This window comes from Oryx dammah, unplaced genomic scaffold (assembly GCF_014754425.2).
Source record: "Oryx dammah isolate SB20612 unplaced genomic scaffold, SCBI_Odam_1.1 HiC_scaffold_19, whole genome shotgun sequence".
Classification (NCBI taxonomy): Eukaryota; Metazoa; Chordata; class Mammalia; order Artiodactyla; family Bovidae; genus Oryx; species Oryx dammah.
Window position 1 is genome coordinate 72,277,710 of NW_024070203.1, and position 17,381 is coordinate 72,295,090.

At 32.6% G+C, this 17,381-nt stretch overlaps 1 protein-coding gene across 48 annotated transcripts in view; it reads right to left on the minus strand.

The window, feature by feature from the left end:
* Positions 1 to 17,381, minus strand: part of RIMS2 (regulating synaptic membrane exocytosis 2) — a 592,497-nt gene that overhangs the window by 191,385 nt on the left and 383,731 nt on the right. For 24 of the 48 annotated variants that reach the window (XM_040261950.1, XM_040261948.1, XM_040261945.1 and 21 more), the window contains 2 exons: positions 17,189 to 17,368; positions 16,175 to 16,284 (listed from right to left, as the gene is read on the minus strand). In XM_040261950.1, coding sequence (XP_040117884.1) covers positions 16,175 to 16,284; positions 17,189 to 17,368 — 290 coding nt within the window. Of the gene's footprint in view, positions 1 to 15,322; positions 15,356 to 16,174; positions 16,285 to 17,188; positions 17,369 to 17,381 lie in introns of all 48 variants that reach the window. The other 24 variants (XM_040261949.1, XM_040261916.1, XM_040261900.1 and 21 more) reach the window with 3 other exon arrangements.

Sequence of the window (17,381 nt, forward strand, 5' to 3'; positions counted from 1 at the left end):
TGCATCTCTTCCTTTTGCTTCTGGTTTAAGTTTTTGTCCTCTCCTACTTAATCATATTGCCCCCCAAAAAAGAGAAGAAAGAAAGAAGAAAATAAAATCACTTCATTTCAATTTACTGGTAGAATTAATGGCTTGAAGAGACTATTGAATACACATACAATGCTATCATTCTGTCTTGTTTTGGTTGCAATAATTTTAGCTCCAGAAGTTGTAAGTAAATCATTACCCATTGATATAATACCTCGATAGCATTTGCAATTAAATATAAGGAATGGCCTGCAAAGACAAACTTAAATATATATATGTTGAGTTTTCTAGAGAACTTTTAAAGGGATGTAAGCACTTTTCATTTAATTTGGGTCTAAACAACCAAATATATGTTATTATTTGTGCTTAAGTTAGTCACCTTTTCCTTAAATAAATAATCTTAATAATAAAATAATTGCTTTTTCCAAAACATGTGTAACTAGTTTTCTAAATAAATCTTGAATTGTTTTCACCATTCTAATCTAAACAAGCTCTACACACTCTAAAGTTCACACCAAAGTGAGAAAAATGAAGTACCACAGCACACACATGTTTAAAAAGCATGAAATGCAATGCTTAGAGCCTCATGCTTTCAGCTGTTTTCCAAATCCTGACAAACCTGGCTCAGATTGGTGTTTCTTTGTCGGCAATGGTTTGTCATCACTTATTGTACCATTCACCTTTTTCTGCTGGTCTTCCCATGTAACTTCTAATATAAACCAAAAAATATAATCAGAGTTTGCCAGGCACGTTAGATAATTTGTGTACTAAAAACCTAAAAATACTTCGTGGATCTAATTTTAAAAAACTATTTTTCCTGTAAATACTTCCATAAACTCTCAGTAATATGCAGTTAATGTTTTAAATATAGACATATGACATTTAAAATTGTTTTGTAGATTTCAAAATCCAAAGCATTTAATTTTACTTTCAGGAAATTCTAAACTTTATTTTCAATAAAAGATTATTGAACGTATGAAGAAAATGATTTCAGTGATATATCAAATAAAGTTTTTTTAATCAATACTGAATAATATTAATTTATGTTATAAATAAATATTTTGCTAAACATTAGTGTGGTAGATGAAATGTTTATATGGAACTAAAATATAGAGATTTTCATACAAATCAAGAGAAAATGTTACATTTAATATATACATAAATATATATTTATATTTAATATGTAATAAGATAAAATGGTGATTTATTTACTACCATATTTAGTACTTTCATTGAACAATAGAAAAATACATGTGCTATGGAATATTATCTTAATAAAAATTAGTATCAATAAAAAATGAATATTAGTTTGGTATCATTGAAAATGCATTATCTGGCTTATCTAAAATCATTTGGAATTATTTGTAGTATAATATAACATTCATTCATTCAAAAAATATTTATTCAGCGCCTACTATAATTCAGGCATGTTTAGCCATTGGTGATATAACAACAACAACAAAAGACAAAAATCCATGGCCTCATAAAACTTATATTCTAGTGGGAGAAATAAATTGTAAACAAGATAAATGAGTAAAATATGTTGTGATTTAGATACTGGTAAGTGCTAAGAAGACAAACATGAAGTAGGTAAGAAATAAAGGAACTGTGCAAGGTGTGATGCAAATTTGAATAGTTAGTCATGGAAATTCTGATTAAGAAGGAAGGTTTTGAGTGAGGAACTTAAGGAAGTAAGGGAGTTATGCCTATGATTATTAAGGGAGGGCATTACAGGTAGAAGAACAGCACATGCAAATGTCCTGAGGTGGAAGAATGTATGATACGTTCTAGGAAAGCACAGAGGTCTCCTGGCTGGAGTACAGTGAAGAGAAAATGGATAATCACAGAAGGTAAGGTTAAAGAGGTAATGAAAAAGGAAGTGGAGGGAGTACAGATCATGTTGGGCCTTGTAGATCATGTTTCAAAAGATTCACTGTCACTCTTTGATCTTAGTCTCATAGTAGCATTCACAAACACTCAAGTATACACTTGCTTTTCTTTTTATTCCCATGTTTCTAAAGCTATAAGTCAAGTAGACAGTTACCATCTAAGGACATTTTAATCCCCAGGAAGTTTCACCATGCTGTAAATGATCCTCTGGGACTTATTCACCTTTGGCCATAAATAATGGAATACTGGAATGAAATACTAACCTATTTTATAATATTAAGCTAAGAAAATATAACCAGGAAGATAAAAAGCACTGTCAAAAATGAAAAAAATATGCTATATTGCAACATCAAATATGGATGATTTTGGATACACTACTATCTTTATTTACATATATTGCTAGAACTGACTGCATTAAGCATAAGGGTTTTTCAGTTTCTAGACCTGAAATATGTAAATGCTATTTAATAAAGGCATTTTATTCTGGTCTAACATAAATCAGCAGGAAATAAACTTGCTTTGGGAGTATTTAATTTGTACTTTGGCATGTAGTTGACCCCCTGATTTTCTAATTGATAAATAATCTGATAAAGATGCAAAATAGCATTCCCAAATGGTAAAAAATCTGGATAAAGACACAATGTTTGAATCAACTGTTAGTGGAAGGAGAAATCTTAAAAGCTTTTAAACAATAAATTTTCTGATAAATTTCAAGACTCTAGTTAAATCCTCTTTAGTTAAAAGAACAAAGGAATAATCTCTCCTTAGTCAAAATTAATCTGTGGTAACACAAAAACAACAGGCAAATTTCCTTATTTTGGGGAAAATAATAAACTCATTTATAATATAATATTTCTTGATTTTGAATGACTAGCACTTTTGGTTATCTATCAATATATAAGATTTCACAAGCAATAAAGAGTTGGTTCTAAAATCAAATTTTCTAAAATCCTCTATATTTGTCATTTAAAAAGCTATTTCAATTTCACCATTTGGTAGAGTTTGTGATGTTCCAAAAAAGAATGATATGCTACCTTCTGAAGTAAGACAGTGTGCAGAAGTAGAAATAGCTTGTTTTGAAAGTCGCTCAACCTTTCTATATATTGGTAGAAAGCGTATTCTGAAGTGTGAAGGAAAATATCCTAACATGAACAGAGTTAGTTTTTAAATACTTTTTTGAGTTGACAAACATTTTAGTTGAAGAAAATCTATTACATGGCGGTAACAAAAAATAAAATCTCATAACCATCCATTTATAAATACCAGACAATACAACAATGAAAGAAGACTTAGATCAAGGCTATCAATGATTGATAAAGGAGGTAACAGATATGTAACTGGACTAAGGTGGCTTTTAGGGACATTTCTGCCATTAACTAGGTGTATAACCTTGGACAAGTTTTATAGCCCCTCTGCCTCTAATCTGTTACCTTAGCAGTGAGGAAGTTCTAAGGTTAATGCCAGCTCTAAATTTATAGAGTTGCTCTGGCTTCTTACTACTGATTAGTACAGATTTTGTGTGAGAGTACTTACACCAGAGACGATAAAATTAAGACACTGAATCTTAAGATTTTCTAGAAGTTCTAAATGTGACTATTCCTATGTCGAAACTCAAATGTCTGTTTAAAACAGAACTAGTCATAAAAAGCACAGAACTGACTACCAAATAATTAATTCATCACTCCAGAAACAATGTGAAGTATTAACCATACCTAGCCCTCTTTGAATTTATTGGTCATATAATTAAAATGAAATACTTTATGTCATTAAGAATAAACTATGGAAAATTTCAGGAAAATGTTCAAATTGTTTGAAACGTGTTTTAGTTACATTAAAGAAAAACAGCAAAAAAGTGCTAAGCATGCAGCCCCTTAAAGATAGTCTTTTCTATTGAAGGATTATTGTGGTAATTTAAAAAATAGTTTTCTTAATGTTAAATAATAAAGATCTTAAGATTTAAGTACAAAGTAGTAACCCATGATATTGTACATCTACTACCAAAGAGTAGAGGTGAAAAATCAGAGATGCATAAAGCAACTTAGTTGATAAGTATGAGTTCAAAAGAATGTCCCATTGCTCAACTGCAAACTAGAAACCCAATCAAGCGGAGAAAACTTTTTTTTTAAGGGAGATAATTGCATCAAGTAAACATTCAGTTATGAATTTAATTTGTAGATGGAGAAGCCTAAAGACTGACCTAATAACTATTAGATAATTTGAAGAAACAACTTACTCATGAAAATTAAACTATGAGATATTTTTAAATGATATTCTAAAAACCTACATGTCTATAGAATACCTATATTCCAGCTAGTACAATCCTATATCAAGACAACAATTTAAAGAGCACAAATTCCTATGTTAAGAGATTGTATTTATATGATACTATGTGTTTCAATGTACTTTCACATACAACATCATATCTGATCCTATAAACCACAGAAAGGACCTTTTATCAGTTGTTTTCTACAGGTAAGAAAATAAGGAACTGATTAATAAGGATAAGAACTAAATATTTGCCCAGGTTCACAAACAATTTCACAGGATTTACCTCATTTGATTCTCAAAACAGTATATTGGGGATAAAAGATTATTCTCAAAATAGCATATTGGGATATGCTAAGATTTGCTTTTCTCAGATGAATTAATGTGACTTAAGGACCTAGAGTCACAAAGTTGGCCCACTGTAAAGGCAGGCCCTGATCCAAGGTTCCAAAACCTGTGCTCTTTCTGTAGCACTGTATCACCTTCCTAAGATTACGCTATTTTCAAAAACAAACAGAAGATGGCTGTTTGTATTTAGGAAGCCAAAAATGCTATGTTTTAAAAAATGGCTGAAGTTTGCAGAAAGGTGTGAGGTAGGAGGGGTTCTCTCCCATATTAGATTAGTTAATTGAGGCTTTGGTAGTCTAAAGGAAATAAAATGAGCAAAAGGGGAGGCAAAGAAAAATAAGGAAGAATGGCTACTGTGAAGGAAAGGGAAGATTAGGAAAAGAAATTAGAACATATTTGTTTACAAGTTAAGTAATAGAGGTCACCATACAGTTGCCTGCTGAAATACCCTAAACAGTTACAAGTCCTCAGTCTTTCAAATCCATCTTGTTCACTGTCACCAAGCTATTATTCTCTAAAACAGATGTAATTGAATGAAATATATGATAAATTCTTTGCTATTTTAAAGTATCCCTCAGTCTCTCCCATTTTATTTTTTGTCAAAGTGTTATTCATCTAAGTTAGCAGGGAATGCTGTCTTTAGGAAATATCTGCCAATGCCACTATAAAATCTATTCCTATCTAGATGTTATGCAAATTTGGAAATTAAGACATGGGAATTGGTACTCTCTTTATTCTATAAGCATTTGTGAGAATACAGAGAGCCAGCAAAACGAAGCCTGTCCACACCATCACCCTAAGTGCTATCCGATTCCTTGAATACTTATAGAAGCAAGCATCCATTATGAAGACTGTAAAAGTTATTTTATTATTTTTGATTCCTTTGAAACCTGTATTTTTCCCCTCTTCTTCCCATCCTTCCTTCCTGTCTTCCTTTCTTATTTATATGGTTCTCTATATATGAAATAATGTAGGCAACTATACATTGAGATTCAAAGGAACAAAATATTTTTCCTTACGTCTCATTGTGTATCTTTAGGAACTTGACTTGTGAAGGCAGTATGGTACAGTTTAGTTTATAATCCCACAGTGAATGGCTCACTAATAGACAATAGTAGGATATGGCCATTAAGTTTCCCAAAACAGACACAATTAACAAACACTAATAACATCATAAACAATAAATTAGGTAAAAACTATTTGAGACTAACAATTTTTTAGCCACATCTCCAAAACACTTAGTTTCTGCTAAAGATCCTTACAGGTTAGTTTATTTTACAGAAGAGGAAACTGAGGTTCAGAGAAATTACAACAAAAGCCTTGTCAGAGGTCATACGCTTAAGAGTAGAAATGAGTTTAAAACCTGATGTATTGACTTCCAGTGGAGATCTCTAAACATTATGAAACTGGAAAAGTCCAAATGGTTTAAGCAATTTTAACTTAGAAGAAAGTATTCTAGATATTTGCATGTTGAGCTTCACATGTGGATTGAAACATGTACAAATGCTGCACAATAAGCATCAATTCATACTGCAATTCAGGTAGTTTCTTTCCTCCTTGTACTGTTGCTTATGCAAATGTGACCAAGAACAGCATCAGGGTTACTATCTTCCTCAAAACTACTAAATAATATATATGAAATAATTGGTTCAGAGTGATGATCATAATCAGGTTTAGTTCACCTTAAATCCAAATTTTCAGATTCTTACTGAAAACACCAGATTATAGCAAGAAATAATAGTACTTACTATGTGACAAGTATTACTGTGAGCAATTTAAATAAACTAAATTATTTGAGAAGTTAATTTATAACATATTTACATAGCAAGGAATGTATTTAGAGTAGAAAGTGAAAGTAGCTTAGTTGTGTCAGACTGTGTATAGTCCATGGAATTCTCCAGGCCAGAATACTGGAGTGGGTCGCCTTTCCCTTCTCCAGGGGGTCTTCCCAACCCAGGGATTAAACCCTGGTCTCCCGCACTGCGGGCAGATTCTTTACCAGCTGAGCCACAAGGGAAGCCCAAGAGTACAGGAGTGGTTAGCCTATCTCTTCTCCAGCGGATCTTCCCAACCCAGGAATTGAACTGGGGTCTCCTTCAATTGCAGGCGGATTCTTTATCAACTGAGATGTGAGGGAAGCCCATTCACAAGGGGCTACTTCAGGGAAGAGTTTATCATGATCACCCTCCCAAGGTACCAAATACTTATCCACATTTTCCAGCAGCTCTATCCCCTTACTTGACTTTCTCCATTCACAAGCTCTAACTTGTTTCCTTTGAAATTTCTATGTAGTAATAACTCAGATCAGTCCCCTCAGGAAAATTTACATTTCAGTGTTCTAGAAATTCTGTTTTATATTATTAAAATAATTAAGCCATTAAAGAATATCAGAAGCAGTGGGAAAATATTTTGGCATGAAAACATGCTCAGAACACTTTAAAACTTACTTCCTCTATATGTATCACAATCTTAAGAGACTCTATGTAAGTAATATGCTATAAATTTACCAACTATGTTTTATTTGTTCTTATCATTAAATTATTACTGTATTACTATTTTTTTAAATTGGGAGCTCCCCAAAGCAGGAAATGTATCTTATTGATCACTGCATTCTCAATGACTACCTACTACAACAAATTGGAAATAGCAGCTATTGGCTGAGTTGAACTTAACTGTTAACTAATCTCTAACATACACACACACACAGTTGAAACACATGCAAGGAAAATGCCATTCATCTGAAAAGGCATGGCATGTATATGTATAACACAGGGAGTCAAGACTAGAAATCTGCTCCTGCGTGGACCGAAGAAAGCTAATCCTCTAGATTTTGCTCTTTTATCAGTGAAGCAAAGCTGTTTTATCAGAAGATTTATAAGTCTCCTTCCAAATCTAAGTCTTGATTCTAGATCTAGGAACAAAGCTACACAACACTGATACATATCTTGGCAAACTACAGGCAGATGGCTCTAGAGAACAAATTAGCTGATCTAGATTTACAAGTCAAAGAATGAGCACAAAGTTTCCCATAAATCTTTCATGTATTCTTGCTTGCTCCCCTGACCTTTCTCGTTAGTCCAGATTTTTATTTCCTTTCTTCCCTTTATAGCCAAAGGTGTCTATGTGGTGGTGGTTTAGTTGCAAAATTGGGTCTGACTCTTGCAACCCCATAGACTGTAGCCCACCAGGCTCCTCTGTCCATGGGATCTCCCAGGCAAACAACCTCCATTTCTTTCTTTTAATCCACTCTAATCGGCCTTTTGGCTCAGAGGTAAAGATTCCACCTGCCAATGCGGGGAGCTTCCCAGGTGGTACTAATGGTAAAGAACCCGCCTGCCAATGCAGGAGACATAAGAGAGGCAGTTTTGATCCCTGGGTTGGGAAGATACCCTGGAGGAGGGAACAGCAACCTACTCCACTATTCTTGCCTGGAGAATCCTATGGATAGAGGTGGGGTGGGCTACAGACCATGGGATCACAAAAGGGTTGGACATGACCTAGCAACTACACAACAACAATTGGCCGTTTACTCCTTACAACTCCACCAAAGCTTCTCTAAAAAAAGGTTAACACAATGGTCTCCTGTTTGCTAAATCTAGTGGTTTTACCTTCTTGATAATTCTCTTTGCTTCAAGTACTTTATTTCCACTTAGGACACTAGAATCCATGGCTTCCCCACTACCTGTCCTCCTACTCTTTCTCAGTTTCTTGTTTCTTCATCCTTTCCACTTCTAAATAAGAACAGTTCAGTTCATAGTCCTCAGACTTCTTTTAGCTATCTACACTTGTGATCTCTTGTGATCTCAATGGGCCTCCTGGTTTTAAGTCTCTCTTTATAAGGATAACTCCCTAAATCTATAACTAGAGTCCAAATCTCTAAACTAAAAATCCAGAACATATTTTAAACTGCCTATTTGACATTATATCTGACATGTCTAACAACATCTCTATCTTATATCTAAAATTGAGTACCTGATATTCCCACCAAATCTACTTTACTCCAGTTTTCCCCTCTACCAGTTAATAGAAACTCCATATCCTTCCAATTACTCCAGGCCAACACTTGGATGTTATCACTGCGTCCCTCTCATCCTGTCAGGTAACTCTGTTGGTTCTATCTTTGCACATCTATCCAGAATGCAACGACTCCTATTACTCTGGCCTAAATTAGCGATCATTACCTCTTTCCTGGGTTATTAGGAATGCCTCCTAGTAGCTCTCCTTGTTTCTAATCTTGATTCTTTCAGGTTATTTTCAACCTAACAATCAAACTGATGTTTTTTTAAAAAGAAACAGTTTTTGTGTCACTTTAATAAAAATCTTTCTTTTTCATTCAGTGAAAAGCAAAGTCCTAACACTGATCAATAGGTCATATATGGGACACCTCCCCAGCCTTTCTACTATCATTCTCCACCTTTCTCATTCTGTAGTACTCAGCTGACCTCTTTACTGTTCCTCGAACAAGTCAAACTTGCTCCCATTACAGAGCCTTCATGCTTGCTGTTCCCCCTGCCAGATACACTTTTTTTACCTAGACCTTCACATGGTAATTCAAGTCTCTGCTCAAATAGTACATACTTCTCAGAAAAAAATTATCAAGAATCATTTACCCTACTCTCTTGAACACTACCTATTCCATTATCTTGATTTATTTTTTCTTTGTAAATGTCAGTATCTGAAATTATATGCTACATTATTTTATTTATCACTTGCTTCCCCTAATAAATGTAAGGACAATGGGGCAGGTACCTTGTTTTATGTGTACACTAGTATATCCCCAGCACTCCCAAAAGGAGACTGGAATATAATTGTTTTATTATTTGTAGAAAGAATGCATAAAATTCTTTGTAGGAAGAATGAATAATGAAAAAAAACTAGACACTCGCCTATTATTTTGTTCTTTGAATTTTGTAGTATGATGCTATTGAATAAGCTGTCTCATTTTAACTCACTGGAGGTATGAAGAGCGATGTATTAAAAAGGATTGCCTTTAGGTAAATAATTATTTGAGAAAATTGAAACCAATTTCATGAACCAAAGAATTTGATTTTAATCTAGGTTTAATGGAGAAGCTCTGGCTGATCATAAATCTCGATAATTGAAGGGCAACATATACTATGTCTATTCCAAAATGATATGTGGGCCCTTCACACCAAGAGATAGAATAAACTTAGCTTCATTATTTCTTCCCTTTCCATACTAAATCAGAAGAGAGGATGGTGAAAGTCCATCACTGAGGAACTCAATGCATGAGCATTTCTAACACACAGTTACAGCTGGAATTCACTATACCTGAAATCAACTGTACTCCAACATAAAATAAAAATTAATATATAAAAACAAACAATATTCACGGTCAATTAGAGGTCAGGAAACAAACAAAAAAGTCTGGTGAAAGTACTTCATTAGTTAAAATTCACTGTTTTCTCTTTCTATATAAGTAAAAGAACAAAGTAACAACACTTTAATTTCTATAAATTTCGCTGATCCACAAACATGCTTTAGCCAATTAAAAAAACAACCTCCACCTTAACCTTACTCATGAAATTTAATATGAAATTCAAAATAAACACTAAATTTGTCTCTCCCAAAAGAAATGCCAATAAGAAATATTAGACACCTAGACCTTAATTATAGGTAGAACATGAAAAGATTAAACTAAATAAAAATGAGAGTTAGTCTTAAGTAAAATATATAGAGTTTTCATTTTTCAAATTTTTATCAATAACTATTTCTAGGTCCAACTATATCATGAGTAGGATTGGTCTACACCACAATAGTGATGTTCTGCAGTCAAGAGGACTTTTATATAAATGATAAAAATAATCATGAGTGTGAGTGACTGAGGTCCCAATAACCATTGTCACTAGAACCTTTACACGCAAGATTGAAAAGCTACAAATATTAGTTTTAAAGCTGTGAAAAATATACAAATATTATAAATTTGTTTAATATTGTTGAACTTATAATTAAGTTCATTTTTACTTTAAAATAGTTTTAAATAGTTCAATTTAAAATATATTCTGGATTGAAAACTATGTATGCTGTGTTTTTCTAAACGCATAATCATACAACAATCACTATTTCCCTCAGAATCTCATTCCTTACTACGACCAATAAAGTAAAACTTTTTAATGCCACAAATTCAATAGAATAAGATTGTATTAGGATCCAATAATAAGGTAGGTACTTCAAAAACAAATTTTATATTCAGAAATATATTTTTAAAAGAGCAGAAAATGTTGGATAACTTAAACTGGGACTACAGTTGTATTTATACTTATTTAAGTAAAGAAAGCACATTCATGCACATCGCAAATGTCAACACAGGATATTTAACATATACTGATGTACTATTAACTTCATATTAGACTTGCCTTTTTTCCCATTATTAGGTGGATTTGGTGTTTCTCCCTCATTGTCTTTATAACATTGAAAACAGACAACAGTGAATAATTAAGGTCAGTAACAAGCCAAATAAAATCAAGCACACCACAAAAGATGATATCACACACTAGAGAAACAAACCCATGCACTAAATATGACAGCTCGCAGTACTGAACTAAAGAGTAAAGTACACCCTTCCTAGCCTATAATGATAAAAATAAAATGAAGAATAATAAGTCATTTTATAATAAGTTAGGAAGATTACAGTTACTGTTTATTCTACTTTAAGAACAAATATAATTTGCTAATTAAGTTGATTTTGAGAATCAAGCATAGGTGACAAACTGGCTCAATGAATGGGTTTCTTTATAATTAAGTTGAAAGTAAATAAAAGTAAAATGAACTACTGCTGATGTCTCCAAACTAATGATATCCCAAACAATGACTTTACTGCAAACACCAATTCTTGAACAGTATTGAAAGACTTTCAGTATTTGTATGGACTAGCTTCAGAAATATAGGAATGGGCAAGCAGGGAAATTTTAACTATACAGCTAAATTAAAATGAAGCTCATTCTTACAGTATTCTCTAAAAAAAGTTATTCCTAAAGCACTTCAGGAAAATGGAAGATGTGTTACATTCTAGTAGTTAGTATCTGATATGTTCAGAACAGACATACTTACACTTTTCTATATCTATGAATCTAAACTTGCCTTGGTTTTCATGACCAGATCTACACTGACAATTTTTCTCATCTTTATAACATTAAAAATCATTACTAAAAATTAGCAGTTGCAGCTTAAGAGGTTTTCTGTCTTTTACAATCACTACTGCAACAATGCATCCTTGAAAACATATCTTATGCACAATATGCAGAGTGGCACTGCTTTCACCCAAGATAAAGCAGAGAACAAAAGGCACATAAAGTCCACACTACTATTCATGAACACAATATACTGATGAGTTAAATCCTTTCATAAACATTTTGATAAACCAAAATTATGATATAAAACATAATTGGGGCTTCAGTTCAGTTCAGTTCAGCTCAGTCGTGTCCGACTCTTTGCGACCCCATGAATCGCAGCATGCCAGGCCTCCCTGTCCATCAAAATACCAAAATGAAGTATCTTCATTCCATTTAGGAGGGCTCTTTGAAGAGAAATTAGGATTGTCAATAAATATTAGAGCAATACTGAGCTGGGATGAAGAGGAACCTACAGTTAGTTGTTTGTTTGTTTGTTTTTTCATTTGGCTTAGTTGCCCCATGGCATGTGGGATCTTAGTGCCCCAAGCAGGCATCAAACCCACATCCCCTACATTGCAAGGCAGATTCTTAATGACTGGATCACCAGGGGAGTCCCTGATCTTATTGTAGAGAAAATTTTATGGATAAATTATGATGGTTTCTAAAAGTTTCAAGAACTAAAATTTTGGAATTTATATTCTTCCCTATATTTACTTGTAATTTACCTCTGAAAAATCAAACTTGTTGAGAGGAGAATCTAGGACTTCAAAGTATTTGCATTAAATGAAACACGTGGCAGAATACAGTGTTTCAGTAGGTACTGCATGAACTGAATGTAAAGCTGGGGTAAAGGCTAAGTATAAACCTTGGTCAGATGCATTGTCTATAATTTCACTTTGATTTAAACAACAAGGAGAATGTTCAAACAGGTAAATTAAATATTCTGATAACTTACTTAGATAGCTCATATAACATCTCTCCATCAATAAAATTAAGTAATTATTTTAAAATTAGGACTGAACAATCTGTTCTCTATTTCAGATTATAAATCTAGAGCCTAAAGTCTTACATGAAATAGAAAAGTCATACTTCTAAAACGTTCGATTATTTATTTTAAACACACAGACAGACCTGCTTTGACCTCTTCACCCTGCTTTTCTCCCCCCTGCTCTTCCACATGTCTAGTTTCTTCATTAACTTCTGTATATGCACAAGTAAAGAAAAGGATAAGACCAGACATGTACATTTGTTACTCCTCAATAAAATAAAACAAACACTTTCAAATTATTCATGATACAATGAGTGATTACAAGGAATTGAATAGATTATTTTTTAATAAGTTTCTGACATGTTAGGGAAACAAGTAAGTATATTGTGAATAAGTTATCATACTGTCTCCTTTTATGATAACTTCGATTTATAAAAGAAATTGTGGCCCATAAACATCTGTAATACATAACAATTGTAAGAAAGGCATAATACTTATCTGTAAATGATACATTCTTAGAAAAATAATATAACTTTTCTTCTAGAGAAACAAATAATATTATAAACTTGTTCCTATTTTTATAAATTACAGTACATCAAAGTTGGGGGAAATTAAAAATAATAATGTCTTACAGGATTTAGTACACCGTACTTTCTTTATATTGTTTGCATTTTCTCTGACTCTCAGATTTTGACTAATATTGTACCGCTGTCAAGACCAACACATATAAGGCTTTTAATTAATTTAATTAATAGACAAATATATTCTAAGTCAAAAGGAATTAAACTAGGACATTCTCATTTTTCAGCTATTGAACAGAATCAAAAGATAAACATGCCATTACTTTGATTCTAAAATAGTCACTGAATTATAATGTCTGACATCTTTTAAAGAGATAAGCCAAACATAATTTAATTTAGACCATTAGTCAATAGTCAATTTTGCATTATACCTTTAACTTCAGTTAGAAAAGTAGAATATATATAGCCATTAAAGCTAAACTAAATGATACAATCATGTACTTGCTGGAATCTTCATATTAATATTTATGAAAACACTGCTACAATCATCCACACTCTTAAGCAAAACAAAAAACCAACCCCCCTCCAAATCATTTTAATTTATACTGGAAAGAATAAAAGAAGTTTTTTTGCTCTCTTTCATTCATAAAAATGGAAAAGTCACAATTACGGACATTAAAGGAAAACTGTAGTTTTAATACATTCTATAGAACAAAAGTCAGACAGTAAATAGAATGTTTGTTGACAAGCTCATTAAAAATGTCAAGTATCAGCTATAATGTTAGTTTTCTGGTATATTTATTATTACAATGGATGGAGCACTCATATCTCAATAAATATTGCTACTGAAGATATCAAAATTGAATTTAGAAAAAATTATGGCATAAACTGTGTTTCTGACTTCATACGACAACAGATGATGCCAAAACCCTAGCTTTAAAGTTTGTGGGGAGAGGAGACAAAAAATTCCGTATGTATTATAGAACTTCCCTTATGGAAAGTACTTTTAAAACTACATACTCCTATTTTTATGTAAATAAAAGAGAACTATGGTAATGCTGCTAAACCAGGCTATATAACCATCACAATAGTGCTGAGTTGTTTAAAATTATAGTTCATAGTACATAGCAAATAAAAAGGACCACAAAATAGGAGTTGATAAATCATTCAACTGCAACTAACAAGAATACAGCCTGTTTTGAGTTACGTAAGGCAGTATTGCTGCCCAAATGCAATACACTTAAAAATGTGTTACCAATAGGTTATAGAAATATGACTTTTACTATAAACATATATAGAATGACAAGTTTATTTTAATGGTACTTTCTATACTATTTGAAGTAGCTTTTCAATTTGTAAATAAATATTACATGCATTCATTCAACAAATATTTATTGAGCACCTATAATGTGCCAGGCATTATTCTATGTGCTGGAGATTCACCAGTAATTAAAATAGCTGACAGTTCTTCAAAGTTACAACATCAGCAGAATTCTATAATCAGCAGAGGAATTTTTATTGTCTTGGTAAATGTATGACATTCCATATAGCAAGACTCAATATTTTTCCTCTTGAGTCAATAATGTAGCATTGATAACAAAACTGTACATATTTAACTTTCTCATACTATAAACAGTCTTGTTATAACATAAAAAATGATGCAGGAAATATGAAGCACAATCACTATCTAATTAAAAAAACTTTCTTTTCTAGAAAGCCAAATTGAATAACAAAAAAATCATCATAAACACAAAATAAAATATATGATGATAATTGTAACTAGACTAGGTGTATATCCTCAATGACATAAACACAGACTGCAATTGACATCTTTGTTTAAAGTCTTCCACAAAATATAAAATTTTATGTCAAAGCAAATTTTAAAAAAAAAGCAAAATTTACCTTGTGATTGAAAAGAAGCTAAATTCTTTGTATTCTTACTTGACTGAATCAAAGAAATTTAACTCCTTTGTATATTTTCAAAGTAAAACAAACAGTGAACACTTAATCAGAATCATAAAACAAAATAATTTTACTGTAATAAAAGTCTATACAGTGAAGGAACATCAATTGCAGTTGGGTTTATTTTTGCTCACATAGCCCCCCAAAAAGGCTATCAGCACAAAACAAACCCTCCTTTATGTACAGACCTTCATAAGGTTCTATCTCCTTGACTCCATTGTCTAGGAAAAACAAAATAAAAACAAAACAAAAAAAGGGAACCAAAGCACAGGGGTTAAAAACAACAGAAATTTCCAAAGGCACAGAATGTATCATCTTAAAGAAAAGTTAAATGGTGACTTAAATATGTTTGTTGGTTTGCTGGTTTTGGCAATGCACATCCCATTACCAAATAAAGGGACCGTTTAAACAAATGACATTAAAAATCATTATATTCTATCAGCCATGCTTTTAGAGGTCCTTTATCCAAGACTTTATAGACCTTTGGGGGAGTATGTTCATCTGTGTATAAGCAACTAGGGTTTTCTTATGCAAAAATTTGAAAGTATTAAAAATATCAGTACAACATGCATCTTTCTTTGTATATTCATGATTACCTTTTTCTGGCACTCCAGTTTTGAGAAGGATCACCATTGTTGTGCATCAGCTAACCAGTCCTTTGCAGTGTGTGAAAATTGATTTGGCTAGTTACTAATAAACTTTATGTAACTATCAACAATTACATAAACTTAGTTGTAGCAAAGAAATATCATCCAACTGCTTATTTAAGATCATTAAATTTACTTCTTAAAATGCATTTATTAAAATTTGAAAAATGTGCAAGAGCAATGATGATAGGTTGCCTTCAAATATTATAGATTTTAAATGCAAAATATAGAATATTATAAATGTATTTGCAAATATAACTACTAAAAATGTAGCTAAGGTATTCAATTAACAAAAGAAGAAAGCTAATACAAAGGTAGTAAAAAAAAAAAATCTTGATTCACCTTAGCTTCCATGTGTATATCCTATATGACACAATTAGAAATAAAACTTACTTCTCTCCAATGTTCCCTTTGGTGGAAGCTGTGGGAGTTGTCGACCCCTTCGTCCTGCCACTGGAGTACTTGATGGGCTTGTTTGGACAGACCCAGTACGAGGATGAGACCTACAAGATACATCATTAATATTCATTTTCAATAGAATGAGTTAAATATTTTTAATATATTTGGTTCATATGATAGCTGTATGGTGCAATTTTAAAGGAGGTTTAGCTGCTGATTAAAAGGTTAGGAAAAGTAGGACAAAATATGGATATTTGAATGATTATCTAAATAGCAGAAGATGTTTATACTGTTATGTAATATGCATACATACACAGATACATGCACACAAAGTCTTACAGCAAAATCCATGGAATTATTAATGTAAACTGAAATTCTATCCATATGAAAGCAAGGAGAGAAGTCTACAGCTCAAAAAATAAAAGATAATGCTTCACATTTCTTTCTACCAGATTTCAAACTCTTTAACACTAACCTCCCTCCCTTGATCCTAAGAGATTTTTACTCAGGCTTATATTAGACATCCCTTTATTAGAAATTATCTCATGAAACTACAAATAAAACCCTGAATAATTCAAAATTCAGCTAAAGAAGATATCGGTTAATACATATTAGTAGTGATAGAAAGAAACTAAAAATCTAGTTTTAACTACTGTCATTAGGATGATTATCCAAAAGTGATGTCTAATGGACACAAACAATTTCTCATTCTGTAGGAGAAGAACACGATAGCCATGAGGTGTGTTATGTGGGGAATACCCAGGACTCCTGATAAATGAGAAATCACAAAACAAATGTGGTCAGGACAGTTAATAAACAAATTACAATGGTAGCCACACACTATTATATCCGCGGAATATAAATAGTGTGCTTACACTGAAAAGGTTAGTGTCGATTGTTATTAGTGATCAGCCAAGGATGACAGAAGAGACCATTTAGCTGCTGGGAAAATAAAATGGTGTGCTGGTGGGACAAAGGGGAAGTTAGTCTGATTGATTTATCTTTCACCTCGATAAGGCAGGTGAAGGAGGGGCAGATCTTCCAGTCATTAATGAAGGCATCGACCTCATGAGGTTTGTATCAGGACGTTCAGTGGATCTGGAGCGGGTGGTGGTCCGCTCTAGGAGAGGCCGCTGTTCTGTTGATCTGGATCTGTGATATGGCTGTCTATCTGCTGCTTCACAATCCCTGAAACGTTAGT